The sequence below is a fragment of the Lates calcarifer genome, linkage group LG8 (genome assembly GCF_001640805.2).
Source record: "Lates calcarifer isolate ASB-BC8 linkage group LG8, TLL_Latcal_v3, whole genome shotgun sequence".
Classification (NCBI taxonomy): domain Eukaryota; kingdom Metazoa; phylum Chordata; class Actinopteri; family Centropomidae; genus Lates; species Lates calcarifer.
In genome coordinates this window covers 10,959,118-10,975,904 of record NC_066840.1, presented here as the reverse complement: position 1 = coordinate 10,975,904, position 16,787 = coordinate 10,959,118, and the positions used below count along the sequence as shown (strand labels likewise).

General features: G+C 41.5%; 1 protein-coding gene across 1 annotated transcript in view; it reads left to right on the top strand.

Moving 5' to 3' along the window:
• The window catches only part of pdgfrb (platelet-derived growth factor receptor, beta polypeptide), a 30,068-nt gene that overhangs the window by 2,004 nt on the left and 11,277 nt on the right, over positions 1–16,787 (top strand). Inside the window, exons 2-12 of the mRNA XM_018699479.2 lie at positions 9,616–9,680; positions 10,158–10,475; positions 10,621–10,878; positions 11,489–11,619; positions 12,167–12,332; positions 13,094–13,274; positions 14,434–14,549; positions 14,669–14,792; positions 14,964–15,175; positions 15,625–15,719; positions 15,819–15,951. Of these exons, the coding sequence (XP_018554995.1) occupies positions 9,632–9,680; positions 10,158–10,475; positions 10,621–10,878; positions 11,489–11,619; positions 12,167–12,332; positions 13,094–13,274; positions 14,434–14,549; positions 14,669–14,792; positions 14,964–15,175; positions 15,625–15,719; positions 15,819–15,951 (1,783 nt within the window). The 5' untranslated portion in view covers positions 9,616–9,631. The remainder of the gene's footprint in view (positions 1–9,615; positions 9,681–10,157; positions 10,476–10,620; positions 10,879–11,488; positions 11,620–12,166; positions 12,333–13,093; positions 13,275–14,433; positions 14,550–14,668; positions 14,793–14,963; positions 15,176–15,624; positions 15,720–15,818; positions 15,952–16,787) is intronic.

The following is a 16,787-nucleotide window of genomic DNA, read 5'->3' as shown; positions in this document are numbered from 1 at the left end:
AAATTGCATTCATGTCATACTTTTGCCATCAACGGTATTAGCCTCTATGGCATTCATGTCATAATTTTACCATTGGCAGTGTGCCTCCTGCAGAACATTTCTTTACTTTAAAACAGTAGATTTACTCTGACAAATCTTTACAGCAAGGATTTGTAAAACATAGTGAAGTTTCATTTGTCTTCTGACCAGCGGGGATTTTTCTCCCTGTGCGTCAGGCTGCTGGTATGTACTACAGCAGAGCTCTTCTCCCCGGGCCCCTGATGCAGCACGGCCCATTCTCCCTGGCTCAGTCCTAATCCTTCGTCATCAGCTGTTTCCTGGCTCTCTGGACTCTCTGCATGCCAGCCGTGCTGAGAAAATGTGCTTCACATTATGACCATGCAGAAAACATGCCAGGAGCCTGATTCGGCTCACATGTGATCCGGAGTGCCGATATGTAACAGTTTGAGCTCAGCAGCAAGTTTTGAAACACACTGATCCCATTCTGTCCTCTTGTGATTTATCCACTGTGAGCTGAACACACAGCTGCTGAACAACCACAATCACTACTGTGACGTCGTTTATATATCTGGATGAAGTATAAGGTTTAAAAACTTATTTTGAGCTCTCAGACATCACGTCACATGATTATTCTTACACGTATTGATGAGTATGTATATTTTATATTTAAAAGTTGCAGTATCTGACTCATTCTCTGGTGGTCACTCTGATTCATCATTCATCATTCATACTTTTGAGTTGAGCTGTTGTTTCTTTGTAAGTCTATCAGTCTCTTGACCATCTATAGGTCACTGCTTCTTTGTTGCTGTACTTAGACGCTAGGCTTAAGGCATATAGCATTAATGAAGAGCACTAAGTGGTGCTGCGATACAGCATCCTGTACGGCTGCCCGTCCATCTGGCCTCCTCCTCGTTCCCTCCTTCTTTCCCTCCCACCCACTCATCCAGAGCTGACAGGCAGCTGCATCTCATCCTCAGTCAGGGAGCAGAGCCACTCCTGCAGGACGACTCCTGGAGGAAATGTTTCTTTTATGAGCTATAATACCAAACTTTTAGAAGGAGAGCTGCCTGAGACTGCAAAGAAAGGTGTCATTTTCACACATGTAATAGAGAAGTTATCCAAACATGTGGGTATGGTGGAGGAAAGTACAATACTGATTTACTATGAATATTGTCTATTTCATACTACTTTACATTTATATTACTCAACATTTCCTGTATGTGATGACTTTAGTCACTAGTTACATTTCATGTTAATATTGATTAAGAAAACAAAGCATTCTGCTCAATGGATACTTTTACTTTTGATACTTTTTTGCTGATATAACATACTTTTACTTTGAAGACCCTGTTTTCTCAGTTAGCTTCAGACATTGCTACACAAATCTTCTGCCAAAGTTAAAACAGTTTTGGTTATTTGTTAGGATTAACAGATTTCTGTATTTGTGTTTTTTTCTGTGTTCTTTTCACTGGTTTAAAGTGGGTGAGGCTGTTCAGGAAAATGGTGATATCATGTCTGCCTGTGCAGCAATCAGATCACAGTTTGGCAACATTTTAATTAAAATGTGTTTACGTTTCTAGGCCACTCTCAATAAAACCACACAGAGAGTATGATGATTAGTTTTTGAGTGTGAAGCTCTTAATATAGGAAACTCAACTTTACTGTTGGGTCATAAATACTTGATGTTACAGAAAAAAATGGGGATAAATAGTGAAACACACTTATTTGCTTAACTTGCTGCAAGTTTAATGAAAAGATCAATACCTCTCCCTCATCTGTATGGTGCTTATAGGCTACACCCAGCAACCAGTTAGCAACCAGGAAACAGCAGGAAACAGACAGACTGATTCTGTCTGAAGGAAACCAAAGCTGCCTTCCTGTACCCATAAAGCTTAATAATTAGCATACATACATATATTAGCTTATACATACAAAAACTGATGTAAAAATGACAGTTTACCAAGAAATAATCTGACATATAATTCCCTGTAAAATGGGGTTCCAGTCTCTATGCTAAGCTAAGCTAACTGGCTGGTGGCTTTAACTTTATATTTATTGTGCAGACATAAGAGTGGTATTGATTTCCTCACCATCTGCTGCAATAAAATATATGAGTGTATTTCCTTTAAAAGCTTTAAAACCAAATTTTCTCTAAGTAAAAGTAAAACTTTAAATGGAGGACTTTTGATTGTGGTATTTCTGTTTTACTGAAGAAAAGGGCCTTCCACCCCAGTATGGCTATAATATTAGAAAGGTATTATGATTGCCTTTCTGAATTTACTACATATGGAAAAATACAGATTTTTAGTAGGAACCTTTGGTCTCCACCAGATTCTGTTAAAGCAACACACTTTCTCTGTGGAGGTTGTGCTGTCCTCGCTCCAATGAAAACAGGCTGGAATTAGTGATACAGTGCAGTGAGACAGGAGGACAAAGAAAAACAGCCTGTTGCTTTTACAAGATAAGAATATTCTACACAATGGAAAATGGAGACTAATTTGGATTTCTCTCAGTTTGTCTTATAGTAATGTGCTTTCTTTTAGGTTCAGTGATATTTATCAGTGACATTTCCTCTGATTTGTCAATATCCATTTGTAGAAAACAGTATCCAAAAAAGTTATTCCAAGATTGTTTTGCTGCAAATGTTGATGACTTTTTCATGCCTGTATTTCTGTGTTCAGGGAAACAAGTGGAATTTAAAGCCAGTCAGTCCTAATTGTATTCAGCTGTTTCTGGTTCTGTCTTGTTGAGGGGGCGTGGGTGTGTAAGAGCGGAGAGACTGGAAGTGTGTGTAGGCGTCCTCCGCTTCTCACGAGGTAGATTGGGGGTCTTATACCCTCAAGTGTTTGTGGGATGGCCGGTGTGCAGGAAAAAGGAGAAGAGGTGGGGTGCTGTACCCTTCACATTAGTAGAGAGGTCTTAGAAGAGAAACGTGGGAGGATGAAGTGCTGCTTGTGCCAGCGAATATATCTGATATCCTTGTATTCCCAGAGAGCAGAAACTGTTTGCATTGGCTGGGACTGGGACAAAGCACACACAAAATTATGGCCTTTACTGGTAGCAACTCAAAGATTTACTACTCAAGAAAATGGGGAAAATTGACATGACTTCAGTGACAACCGCTACTCTAGTTTTTGATATCTTAATCCTTTTTTCTTTCCTTTAAGTTACCAAATGAGTAGAAAATTAGATCATTAAACTGATATCAAACACTAGCCACATCTAAGGATGTCATTCTACAACCATCAGTTTTACCCAGAAGCCCTTTACATCCCCCCACCGCCACTACAAACAGCATTTACAACTCTGTTTGAAAGGAAGCAAACCAAATCCACAGTTTCCCAAACATGTGTTGCCTCAGCATGACTACAGAGTCACTTTGGTTGCTGAGGTACGACCTCACAGTCACTGAACACCATAGCTGAACTGAGCAAAACCAGAGGGAAATTTATGAACAGGAATAATAGTCAGGATTTTTTTAATGCTCCAAAATCTGATAATGCAAACTTGAGATGGCTTCAGTGCAGCCTCCAGCTCTAAAGTTACAGGATACAAGCTGTTTTTTTGCTGATACAGAACTTTTCAAAGTCTTGCGTCCAGCTGTGTAGCTACAAAATCCAGTTGGGGGTCAGCGTAAGTGAGCCAAAATTCTTGATGAACTATTTCTCAGTCAGCCAGATATCAAAATAACAAATAAATACGTCTTTCCAGTCTCAGTCTGTCCTGAAAGTAGTTTCTCAGCACAAAAGTGGAAAGATTGGAGAGATATTGTGGTACTATGCTAAAATCAAGATTTTAGCAACTTCAGTGGTCCATTGTTGAAAATATTAACAATGGATCAAATGACATAATGTTGAAAGTGCTATGTGTGAATTTTATTGCTACATAGCTAACGTTAGCAGTTGTGCTTATCAAGAGCTTCAGCTCACACTGTTGTTGTTCACAAGACAAGAGCTCAGAATACAACCTCTGGGCAGCTCTACTTTTTCATCCTCTCATGATGGACTGCAGGCAGACTGGATACTACAGTGACTCAGTGACCACTGCAAAGTGGTATTACAAGATTGGGTGGGCCTGGGCTAGCTGGTTGGCATGCTAACTTCAGGAGAGGAAAAGAAGTGATAGAAATAGAAGCAAAGCAAGAGTTAATGTTAGTTTCCACCGCTGGAGATGACTCTTGGTAAGTAAAGGAATGAAGTTTGATGCTGAACTCGTAAAGTTTCTTCTTGACTGGGAAGTAAACATTTCTTAATGCTAATGTTGGCTATGTAGTGATAGCAAAAACCTAGATGTAGCACCTTTAAGAAGAATTATCACGCATCTCTGCAGCTCACCCCAGGTTTACAGAATTTTAGTGTCTTTCGTTGTTTTGGTTTTTTGAGCCCATAACTTTATTGTTACGGTTCACTCTCATGGCTCTCATCAGTGCTGTGTTAGTGTTAGGCTGCTGCAGGGCACAGCTTTTAGAAAAAGCTAAAAGCTAAGCTCCAAAAACCCACTGTACACTACCTGCTCAGCACTACATAACAGACACAGTAAGTAGCTGGCGAACATAGTGGAGCATTTAGCAGTTTAAGAGATAAATATTTACTTCAAATACTTTTAGGAGTTGGAGAGACCAAAAACAGAGCGAAAAGAGAGTGGTATTAGACATTAGACTTAGACAGACTTTATTGATCCCTTGGGATGACTCCCTCAGGGAAATTAAGTTTCCAGCAGCTTATACAGACAGACACAGCACAAAGGGCAGTTGCAACGACAGTTTGCACACAACAGCATATCAGTTTAAAAGGTTGTGTTTACATGTTTTTTCTGCTGCCCCCAAGTGACCAAAATAATAAGTTAATACAGCTGCAGCTTTTTTTACATATGGCACCTATGGCATTATCTGTATTTAGACAGAAAATAAATAAATGCATAAAGGCAGATCTGAAAGGCAGATTTGTATTGTAGAGATACTGATGAAAATGTTTTAGGTTGCACTCTCCCCCTTATCTTTTACTGTATAAAAGATGGACTATTATGACACTAACACAGGCTCCATAGGCATTTCCTGCTTACAGTAACTCACATATTTTGACAGCATGTTGGTGACATGTGTGCTATCCTGTCTGAAGCAGCATTTTACTCATGAGCCTGCAGCTTATCAGTCATTATTACAGCTCTGGCAATGTACACTATGTGTATTAGTCATGTTGGAGGACAGTGAGAGCTGTCCGAGGTGGGAGCAGTGCATCGTGGGTCTGCTGCCGAGGGACCAGAAGGTTTTCCTCAGGGGGGTTGGTCTGTCCAAGACGAGTGATAAAAATGGAGGTTTGTTTTAACAAAGACACACTGGGTCATTTTTTTCCCACAGAGCTCGCCAGAACCCTGCTGCTCAGAGACACGTCAAGAAAACCTGACATCCCTCTAAAAAAGAAAACTAAAAGGACAAGTATGGCACGTACAGAGCGTTTATGCTCTGGTGTAGCTATTTTAGTGATGTGATTTAGTACATGTCTTTATAAAGTGTTCAGTATCACAGATAGTTCATATTCTGTGCTATATGAGCTATAATTGTTTGCATTGGAAAGAAGTCACTGTTAAATTGGGGATGTTTGTTTTGCAGATCACAGCTTCCTGTACACTTCAGCAGAGTAAACATCACTGTCTGTGATGTAAGACTGTGTGTGCGCTCCCTCTGCTGTCCCACTCTATGCTTTGATGTGGTATTTCCCATAAACTGTATTCTGTATGTCTGCCTGCTCCCTTTGCTGTTTTTTTTTCCACTGTCTGGTGCTGTGCGCAGTATTCTTGTGGTGTGTTGATGGTTTGTCATGCTTTGTCATTGGTTTAATTGGTTTGTTCTTGCATGTTGATCCTTTTTTCTCTGGTTTTGCTCTTTGGTCTTGTTTTTCCTCTTTTCCTCTCTTTCTCATCGTGAGTTTACATCTTTTCTGCACAGCTTGTTATTTAAAGCAGTTTTTCCTCTTTGTAGAAGTTTCATAATACACTGTCTTTCCTCTTCTCATTGTGGCATCTCTCTGGTTTTCTCCATGAGTATTTGGTTCGTGGCTGTGGTGGTCTGCTGTGTCACTGATGCATCATCGACTTACACCCACACAAGGCCAGAAAATTTCCCCATACAGGAAGTCAGATCTCTCCAGCTGTACTTCAGGAGGCTTTTTGGACATCTTTCTCTCTTTTGTTATAGATTACTCTTTTTTTCCCCCTTTTCCAAGTGCAACCTTTCCCCCCTTGGGACACACTCATGCAAACAGTTGGCAAATGTGGTTCGGAAAACATTTCCCACCTCATTGAGGACTGCTTCATCACTGCCAGATGTTTAAATAAAACATGCAGCTACAGTATATATAGATAATCCCAGAAGTGGGATTGCAGGCTGCTGAGGGACTTGAGTTTACACACTTGAGCTGTATCCAGAGGCAGTGCGTGGGCAGTGTGCGTCCCGCTGAGGTCGATTTTAGCATTCTTCCTCGTTAGCTGGTGACACTTTGAGTGTAGCTGGGTTGTTTATAAAAACCAGGGAAGGGTCAATCAGCCACCAAATTCCCAGCATCTGTGGGAAAACTCATGTGGCGCGATAACAGTTTATCCCTCACGGTGATTACTGTGCCATCACTTACATAAACACTGTTTGTTTTTTTCAGACCTCCACGATCATTGTGGGACTGCAGTATCCCATTTCAGAGATTAAAAAGACAACAATAAACATCTGGGTTAGAAAAACGTCCTGCTGATCCTTTATGTCATCCTGAAGACAACCTCTCTTCCTTGAGAATCACTTGACTCGGCTTGACATGATTTATGGGTGTTTCTTACTGTAATTTGTCTCAAACACCACGCGATTGTCTCTATGGTTCAAACAAAGAGCAACTTTGTGTTTTAGGGGGTCAAACCACCACCAAGTGCTTTTATTAAGTGGGAAAGAGAGTCACTGCAACGCTGCCAAACCTTCTTGGCAGATTCACTCGTGTCCTGACCCTTTTAACGCTTCATACCGTTGTCTGTTCTCTTCTTGCACAAAGACCCCACCAGGATGGAGCATGGAAACGTCCATGTTTTCAGCAGTGTAGAGCTACCCCTGAGTGTCCACTCACACCAAGACTACCACTTTGATGTTACTGTTGCATGTGCCTAAAACTGCACAAAATGCTTTTTGAAGCGGTCTCCTGGCTCTCTTTGGATCCCTGATCCTAGTCAGCACATCACATTGAGGGTCAGATTCCTTCTCAGAGTCCCCCACTGCCCATCGGTCAACAGAAAACCTCATCGTGTTGCAGTAGCCAAACATTATTTTTCCTTCCCTTTCAAAGACCCCAAATTAAGACTTGAACACACCTAGATTCTTGTTCAACAAAGAGTGTTTCCAGCTTTCTGATCTCAGCTGTAAATGCACATCCTGCAGTAGCCCTAACATAACAGTCTGGCTTGTTTTAGCAAATATAGCATAAGCAGGCAGTCACAATAAGATATGTTAGTTCTCTTTCTGCCAAGTGACACATTTGATGTTTGACGTCACTGTGTTTGGCTTTTGTCGCTCAAAGTCATCATTGCTGACACTGAGGTTACTGGCACTCGTAAGCACTGATGTATGGTTTCCTCAGTGGATGGTCCCTCAGTTGCTGGCTGCCGGGGCCCTCCGGGATGAGGTGACCCCTCCGATCCCTCCCGCCGTCATCACCAGCAGGGTCCCAAGGGTATCAGCGGTCCTGGGAAAGTTTCAGGGAAATACTGTGGGAACGTGAACTGTACACAGCAGTGACAAAAAAGGGGAGGACAGGGAGTGTGTATGTGTGTGTGTAGGTATTTTGTAGAGGATGAGTGGGGGTTGGAGTGTAATACAGCGTATGTCTGTGTGTACAGTGTGAGTTTTAGCATTATGCTGGCGTGCAGCATGCGTCATGTGCCTGCAAGCCAGTGTTTATGTGCGCATGTATATGAACTTCGACACAAACAACATCTCTCTCTCTGTCTCTTGCTCTCTGTCTGTCGCTCTTTCACCCCTTTTTATTAGAACCAGGAGGCAGGGGAGGAAATGGACCAGTCATGTTTTTGGAGCAACTCTAGAGCTTTTCGTTTTGGGAGCGGAAGTGCCAAAGGCAGTTAATTTAGTCTGAGAGACAACGTGTATCTGGTTTGAGTAACAGACTTTGGCGTAGTCATGGAACTTCTTGTACCTCACCACCACTGCCAAACTGATCATTTATCTATTTTTTTATTTGGGAATACAGCCATTTAAAAAATCTGCAACTTTGTGAGAGTTATTTATATACAACAGTGGTGTTACCATATGTGTTCAGTTAATGAATGAAAAACCCCTAAGAGTTTCAGATAAGAGGGAGAAATATTGTCTTTAAGATGTGTTGAATTACATAATGCTTAAAGATAGTCCAAGGTCTTAAAATAGAGTTTGTAAAATTGGATTGCGTTATTAGGTAAATGGGGTAAGATTTCTCAAGATATATTTCACAAATTTTCCACTGCCTCCCTCCTTCTCTTCCTCCTCCACCCTCGCTCTTCCCAAGGCTCCCTCTTCCGCCCTCTCTCTCTTTCCCACCCTCTTGCGTACAGGCCTGTGATCCATCCTTAACTGTTTCCAGACGCCTGTGTTCTGCAGGCCTTAACCCTCATCCCAAACATAACAACAAACCACCCCCTCCCTCTCCTCTTTTTTCCTCTGCCCTCTTACTCTGCAGTGAAATTACCGGTAGAGCGTTTTAAGGTCTTGGGTAACAGTGCTTAATGTTGCTGATGGGAGGATGGTTAAGTATTAGCCACCTTTGACCTCGATAGCAGCTGAATTAATTCTGGGATGTTGATATCACTTTGGTGTACAACATGATATCCCATTAGTATTACAAAACCATAGCAACCTTTCAAAACTCCCAAGTACACTCCTGTGTCAGCGGCTTGGGTGAATGCCCTCATTTTCACTTCTGTTTACACCAAAACCAATTAATGGCCCAGCATGGCTCTAGAATAGTTTGGACGCAGCATTGTTGCCAGTGAGCGTGGTGCAGAGCTGCACACAGTGACCCGTTTGTTAGCGGGCAGAATGCCGGTGAACCAGGAACAAAAAGAGCCAGACATTGTCGCTCTGTCCTGGTGCAGCGAGGCATCAAATACCTCCAGAGTGAGCTGCATCTGCACCTCAGACTCTGTGTGCGCAGGCCAGAAACCATTAAAGAAGGCAGCCCGACAACAAAACTGAACGCTTTGTGTTTGTTTGTTTCCTTTTTAGAATGAGCATAGTTTTATGTCATTTTCTTTGATTGGAAGCAGATTTCTCTGACATGCAATGTGATTTATTTTCTAAACTCTTGCTTCACCCGACCTGCTGGGTTTCACGAGGGCAGGAGTCAATCTGTCATCATATGAAGCCTATTTCTCATGGAGAGACAGCAACTCTGGTGGGAGATATGTGTTAATTGGGGTGAACACAAACTAGAATCTCCTGTTGTTTTGTTCATCTTGACAGAATTGTATTTAACATTTTGTGGACAGAACACTCCTCTTTAAAACTATTGACTAATTCAATATGTGAAGCAAAAATATTTCCAAAAAGGACAGATGGGATTTAACCAGCTTTGCTTTCCATCTGTTTTTTTGCAGAGCATAGCGTTCCAACATGAGGAGGGTAACCGTATCCACGCTCCATCTGACAGTCACAGTTACAGGTGAGAACTCGCTTTCAATTTACCAATAGGAAATTAGAGTCTGTAACCAGGACGACAGGTGGTTTTTGCAGGGGAGCGAAGAGTGTGATGCCAAGCTTTAGTAACACTGCTAAACTGTACACCAGAATATTTTGAAAATTCAATAAAGAGATGTTAAAAAAGGTTTTATGTAGTGTACATACAGTAAGAATGTCACTTGCATATTTTTGGATAGCTGTCTAGCCTGTGAGACAACACAATACTTTGATGTAAAGGACAACTGATGAATTCAAACCGACCTCTGCCATTCTAAATACATCTGTCACAGACAAGGCATCATTATCCTCCTACTTACCGCTCCAGACAACTCATATCCTTCATCATTTGGAGATAAAGCAGGATCTGCCTTGTATTGTTGATTTAACCTTTAACCCCATGCTGCCGTCTCTTTGACCTTAAGCCTGACCCTTTTCCCTTGTTGTGTTGTGTCAACTTCAGCTCTCCTGTATCTCTGCACTGAGCTGCGTTGCCTGGAAATCACACCCAAAGACAAAGAGATCATCCTTCCCAGGGGCTCCTCTCTCACCCTTACCTGCTCCGGCGCGGGGGAGACGACCTGGGAGTTTAAGAGGGAAGATGTACCTTTTTTCCAACTGGAACAAGGTCAGAACAGTGGCCAGAGCTACCAAATTGTGCAAAATGGCACTGGGTCCAGCATTCTGACCTTGTGGAACATGAGCTGGAAGCAGACGGGGGTGTATCAGTGTGTTGATCAACAGACTGGAGAAACTAAGGAGGTGGTTGTCTTTGTACCAGGTGAGGTCGGATTCACTCTTCATTCAACATCACAGTTTAGTGTCATGTAGCTTGTAGAAGCCGCCTGACGTCAAGGTCAACTTTATATTGACTCTGTGTGTTTTGTCAATTTAAATAATGAAATGTGTCACGTTTCCATCCACAGACCCTGATGTGTGGTTCATAGAGAGCTCCCATGGCATGGTAACCAAGACCAGCGAGGAAAGCACCATCCCCTGTGTGGTCACCAACCCAGACATCAATGTCACCCTGTATGAGAAGGACACTGACATGCCCATCAAGGGACAGTACATTCCCAGTGAGGGGTACAAGGCACAGCTGGAGGACAGGACCTACATGTGTCGTGGGGAGCTGAACGGAACAGTGAAAGAGTCCCAGGCTTTCTATGTCTTCAGCATCGTTGGTAGGTGTTCAGGTCAAAAAGACTGGTTGGAGAAACAGATCTTCCCAAAATAAAAATGTGGTGATTATTATCGACTCACCCCCATGTGAGTTGAAACCCACAAACACACGTGTGCAGAGTTGGCCCCTTTAATTCAATTTCAGGCTACACCCAAACTATTGAAGTTAATGAGTCTATCATTTTAAAGCACCATAAAGGATCTCATAAAAATCCCATCGTAGCCAAATTGCAGCAAAGTGAGTTCAAAAGTATAATTTATTCTCATTTTATCACATATGATTTGGTCACCTGACAACTCTCTGATGGAAGAGCTTCTACTACAGGGTGTGAGGAGGTAAATACTGGTGTTTTAGTCTCAGAGTGTAATTGTTTGGCTTGAGAACACATTGAAAATGCTGCACAAGCTTAAAGTTATTTGGAATAGGAGCCAACTATCAAGTTCAGTTTTGACTAATATTAAAGAGATTGGATAAAAATATTAATTCCAAAGTTAGTTTTTGATTAATTTGGTGACTGATTTGGACTGGAGAAGACTTTTCTACATACTGTTTTGATAAATCACACCACCACCTCTTCCTCCTCTCCCCCACACTCTCTCTTCCCGTCCCAGTCCCAGAGGCACTTGACGCCTACATCAACGCGTCAAAGACGGTCCTGAAACAAGGCGAACCGCTGACAGTGAACTGCACGGTGCACGGAGTGGAGCTGGTGTTTTTTTCCTGGGATATCCCCAACAGAGAGGTGAGTAGGAGTGGAGCAGAACAAGCGCTTTTGTTCAGCTTTCCCTTCGTGATCACGCTCAGGCTTCATGACCGAGCCCCAAATTGCATCAAGATGTACAGACACACCTCGATTTTTATCCCCCTGTAAAACTGTACTCATAACACATGATGTTGGTTTTACAATAAGTGGCTCTTAAATGCAGAAACTTCAGCTATGGTTTATTTTTGAAGATAATCCATTGTATATCCATGAAGAAGTTTCAGCTTTATTAAGAACCTCCAGACGTTTTAACTAAAAACATTAAATTGGTCACAGATGGGGGCAGTATCACCCAGTTTGTGAACCTGTCATGTGACCTTTGCTTCAGATCAGACCCTATTTCCCAACAGTCAGTAAAATGTGGTACCTAGGGGAATATGTATTTCCTGAAGAAAAAACAAAACAAAACAAGAAACTGATTTCATGAATCCTCACTGTGCAGATGTTGGATCACTTAAAATTTGATCACAGTCAACATGAAAATAAAACAGCACATTCAGAAGTTCCTGTTCTTTGTCTCTCAAAGGCTATTGATGTCGAGCCGCTGACGGATGTCATCTCCTCTATGAACATGCGCTCCTGCCTGATGTTCCCTCGTGCCACAGTGGCCCACAGCGGAAACTACATCTGCCATGTCCACGAGGGTGTCCAAGACCAGACCGCCTCTGCCAGCGTCAACATCACTGTGCTCGGTTAGAAAGACAGACACACACACACACACATGCAAAACTAAAATAAACCGCTGCTGGACAGATTATTATTGTGTTTTGCTGACAGAGGGAAGACTGCTTATTATGTAAACCTTTGTAAGTCAAGGTGAGAGAGGTGCTACTTTTAAAGGAAATGAAGATCACCTCTATTTATTTCTGTTCAAAGTGTGAAATAAACCTTTGCCATGGTGTGGATGCCCTGAGTGATACCTTGTGAAGCAGATCTTCAAACCTGTGGCTACAGCAGCTCTGTATTTAGACTTTTTGGAAAAATACTCAAAGCTCACAAGAAGTGTTTGTGTAAGTGAGATTTGACATCAAGCATTAATATACAGCCGGTCTGCATCGAAGCAGCTAAGTTGCCTTCACAAGCAGCAGATTGAGCTGCAATAAAAGCAGCATTCATCATACTGAGCTTGTCTTCCTTTCTGTCTCTTGACAGTCACTGAATGTGTTTGGGTCTGTGAATGCTTATTCTGTCTGCAGCGAGGTGTGTTATGTTTATGAAATCCTTGAATAACTTGAACTGCCATGCTCCATGGAGACTGGGACAGTGTAGTAGAGCGGTCTTGACACGTCAGTGGAAAAGACAGATACTCTCTGGCCACAGACATTCAACAACGGACAGCAGCAGTCCAGTAAACTGTCTATAGCCTACTGTCCAGTGAAGTAACTTAAATATAATCAGTTGGTATGACAGGTATATCATGTTGCTGATGATGATGTTATTTTTTTACCCTCAGAGAGAGGCTTTGTGGACGTGAAGCCTGCTCAGCAACAAAACATTTCTGCCAAGTTGCAAGAGAACGTGGAGCTGAGGGTTGAGATTGAAGCCTACCCTCCCCCTCAGGTCCGCTGGAGCAAAGACGGCGCCACCATCAAGGGAGACAAAACCATCACAAGCAGACAAGAGCATGAGATCAGGTCAGGCATCCAAGCAGACTCTTCAGCTGTCCTCTGACCTTTAAAAAAATGCCTCAAATACCGTAACGCAATTAAACACCTCGTAGGCTTTGATAATTTAAACAATTAGAGCTGGACCTCTGTTAGAGTGACAGCCTCCAGAGGCATCTAGCTCTCATCAGTCATCACCAGATAAGGCCACCGCAGAGAGAAACTCAATACTCTCTAGAGGGCAGGACTCCGTCGTTCATCGCGCAGGAACTCTAAACACAACATACCTGTCACAACTCGCAAATGTCTTTCAGAAAAATGCCAAACAGTGTTGGAATTGCCAACTCACATTAAAAATCAAAAAGACAGATGGAGAAACAGTTCACAAACACCACCCAGCCCTAAACCACAAATATTTAAAAAGAAAAGCATCAAAAGTAACTAGAATTTTTTTATTGGAAACTTTAAACAACCACATTTACCCCCCACCAGAACAGTCAGTGAGCACATCTCAAACCCTGCAGTGCATATGCATAACAAGATGATTAAAAAATCAAAAACAAATTAATAAAAGACAGCCTCCAGTTCACTGTCTTCTGAGTTCAGGGTAACCAGTTGTCAGCAGACCGTATTATGTACCAAGTAATGTGTGTAGCTTGACTTATAAGAAGGGTTTTCCATTTAGAGAGGACTTATCCTCAATTAATTATTATTATCCTTACCTATTCCTTAATAAGTGGGTTTTTCAGGTCTGCAAGTGACTAATTTAGAGAAAGTGACCAGATGTACCATGTACCTTTTAAAACAGCTACTATATCTGTAATCTGAATGTGTAAAATATGCTACCAAGCAATTAAGAGGAACTTAATAAGAAGCTGAAGAAGTTAAATGGAAAGCCCAGGCTCTTTCTTAACTTTCCTAAATACCTCCTGTGTCTTCACATCTGACTGGCATTTAAATCGTAGAGGAGAGAGAGCATGATTCATTTTGTGCATGATAACAGGGGTGATATGCAGCCCTGTTGCATGTTAGATTAGATCTAGTCAAGTCTACAGCTTCCTACCAATCACCTTCAACATATTCATTACTCATCTGTAGAGAAATACTTTGCAGCTCATACAAAATGGGGGAAAAGAGCAGTTAATCGTAAAAATTTCTTCACTTATTGTCCATATTTCTTCTGTCGTAGGTATGTCACTATTCTCACTTTAGTGAGGGTGAGGACAGAGCAGAAGGGCCGCTATACCGTCACTGTCACTAACGGAGATGATACAAAGGAAGTGACCTTTGACCTTGAGGTCCAAGGTGAGAGGCTTACCACAGTGTGCCGGTGTTTTTGCGCATTTTACATTATGTCATGAAACACAGAGTAGTTGAAAATAAATCTGTCATGATTAATGACTGCTACACCCCCCTGTGTGTAGTTCCCTCTCAGATTAAAGACCTGGCTGACCACCACCTCCCGGGGAAGAGACACTTGGTGACCTGTATAGCTGAGGGGGTCCCAACCCCGACCATACAGTGGTACAGCTGTGACAGCATGCTCAAGTAAGTCGCACCACCACCACCCATTCATCACTGAGCTGTCACATGGTGAACACTAGGGGGCTGACCATACACACAAATTTGTTTTACTTTCAAATTATGTGCATCTGCTTTGACTTCACACTGCACTGCTGAAACTTAAAGGGACTCAACCCACCCCCCCCCACTTCGCAGGTGCAGCAACCAGACGGTGGTGTGGCAGCCGCTGGTACCAGAGCCGGAGGAGCTGAGCATCCAGACCAACGTGAGCTACAATGAGACTCGTAAAACCAGTCAGGTGCGGAGCCAGGTGATCTTCTACAAGCCCCAGCAGGTCACAGTCCGCTGTGAGACCAGCAACCAAGCAGGGCTTGTTGACAGAAGAGACGTCAAACTGGTGTCCAGCAGTAGGTGTCATGTGAAGAATGTCCAATTTTAGTGGTTTAAAAAAAATATTTTTAAAGATATTTTATACAGATTATAGAACATTATATTTTATGTTATGTTTACTGTGTTCACTGTGTAAATGTGCAGTATATTGCTTTAGAAATAAATACAAAAATAAAAATAAAATTCTACCATATTTGGGTTAAACTAAACAATCACATGGTGGTCCGGTTAAAACAAGATTAAAGTCTGAAAGGAGGCAGAGTACAAAATATGCGTATTTGTACTCATGCTGTAAATATTAGTCTAACTGTAACTTTCTTCTTTAGAAAATCATTGCCAACATGTTTATAAAGTGAAGTTTTATGTCTGTTGAGAATTTAAGATGTCTTGGTCAAACGTTCTCTGTTTGAATTTATGACTTTATCTTCATCTTGGCTAATGCTCTGTGTCCTTTTGCCTGTTGCAGCATTGTTCTCCCAGGTGGCAGTGTTGGCTGCTGTTCTCGCCTTAGTGGTGATTGTTATCTTGTCTTTCATCATCCTCATCGCTGTATGGAGGAAGGTAAGATGGACAAACTCAGCTAAACAGATAGAAAGTACCTTAAATGAAAATGTGTAAAAGAAAAAAAAAAATATTTGTGTGTTTTTTTTTCTGTGTCAGAAACCTCGCTATGAGATCAGATGGAAGGTGATAGAGTCTGTGAGCCAGGACGGTCATGAGTACATTTATGTGGACCCCATCCACCTGCCCTATGACCTGGCTTGGGAAATGCCACGAGACAACCTGGTGCTGGGTGAGTATTCAGGCAGACAGGGGATAGATGGAAGTGCAGAGAGCTTTGGTCTCTACAGTTGACTTGACTTGAATGTGCTAGTGTAGGCATTTAACAGAGAAATGAAGAAATGTATAAAGCCCTATAGATGGATATAAAAATAGAATACAACATAAATTTCAATATTTTCTTGCCATGTAAAATTCTGAAGTGAGAAGAAAGAGCAGATTACAGGTGAAAAAAAAAATTCAAAATTTGACAAAACAAAAGTAGAACTGATGAAAGCAATTAGTCCATTAAATATGTATGTAATTTAAAAGATTCACAATTACTCAGTAGATAAATAAAGATTAATATTACTTTATTATGTTTCCTATTCACTTTGCCATTTACATGGAAATCCGTATTGGCTTACATTAAAAAATGAATTATTTTCCATTTATTTAGGTATCAAACTACTTTTAATTAATATATTCTTTGTTGTTTTGTTTAGTTTGTCATTGATTTTGACCATATTTTATTTGACACATTTATGGATAATAAAATGATTCCTTCACTATTTATTACTGCTCCATCTTCTATTGTTGATCAGTTTATTACTTTATGACTATTTGCTAAAGTCTTGTGGTTCCCAAGTGTAGTGGCTCTAAATAAATTGCAGCCTTTCTTCTTTGTTAGCTGCAACTAAAAATGCAACCATGGCACTTATTTGTATTAGAGTAAACAGACTTTCAGTCTGCAGTCTGCTTGTTTCTCAGATGAGAACAAACAAATAATGCTGCACCTCTCACCAGGTGACTTTAGTGCTGTGGGTGGTTTGGGTCATCTGGGCATAGCTGAGACTAGAATACTAAACA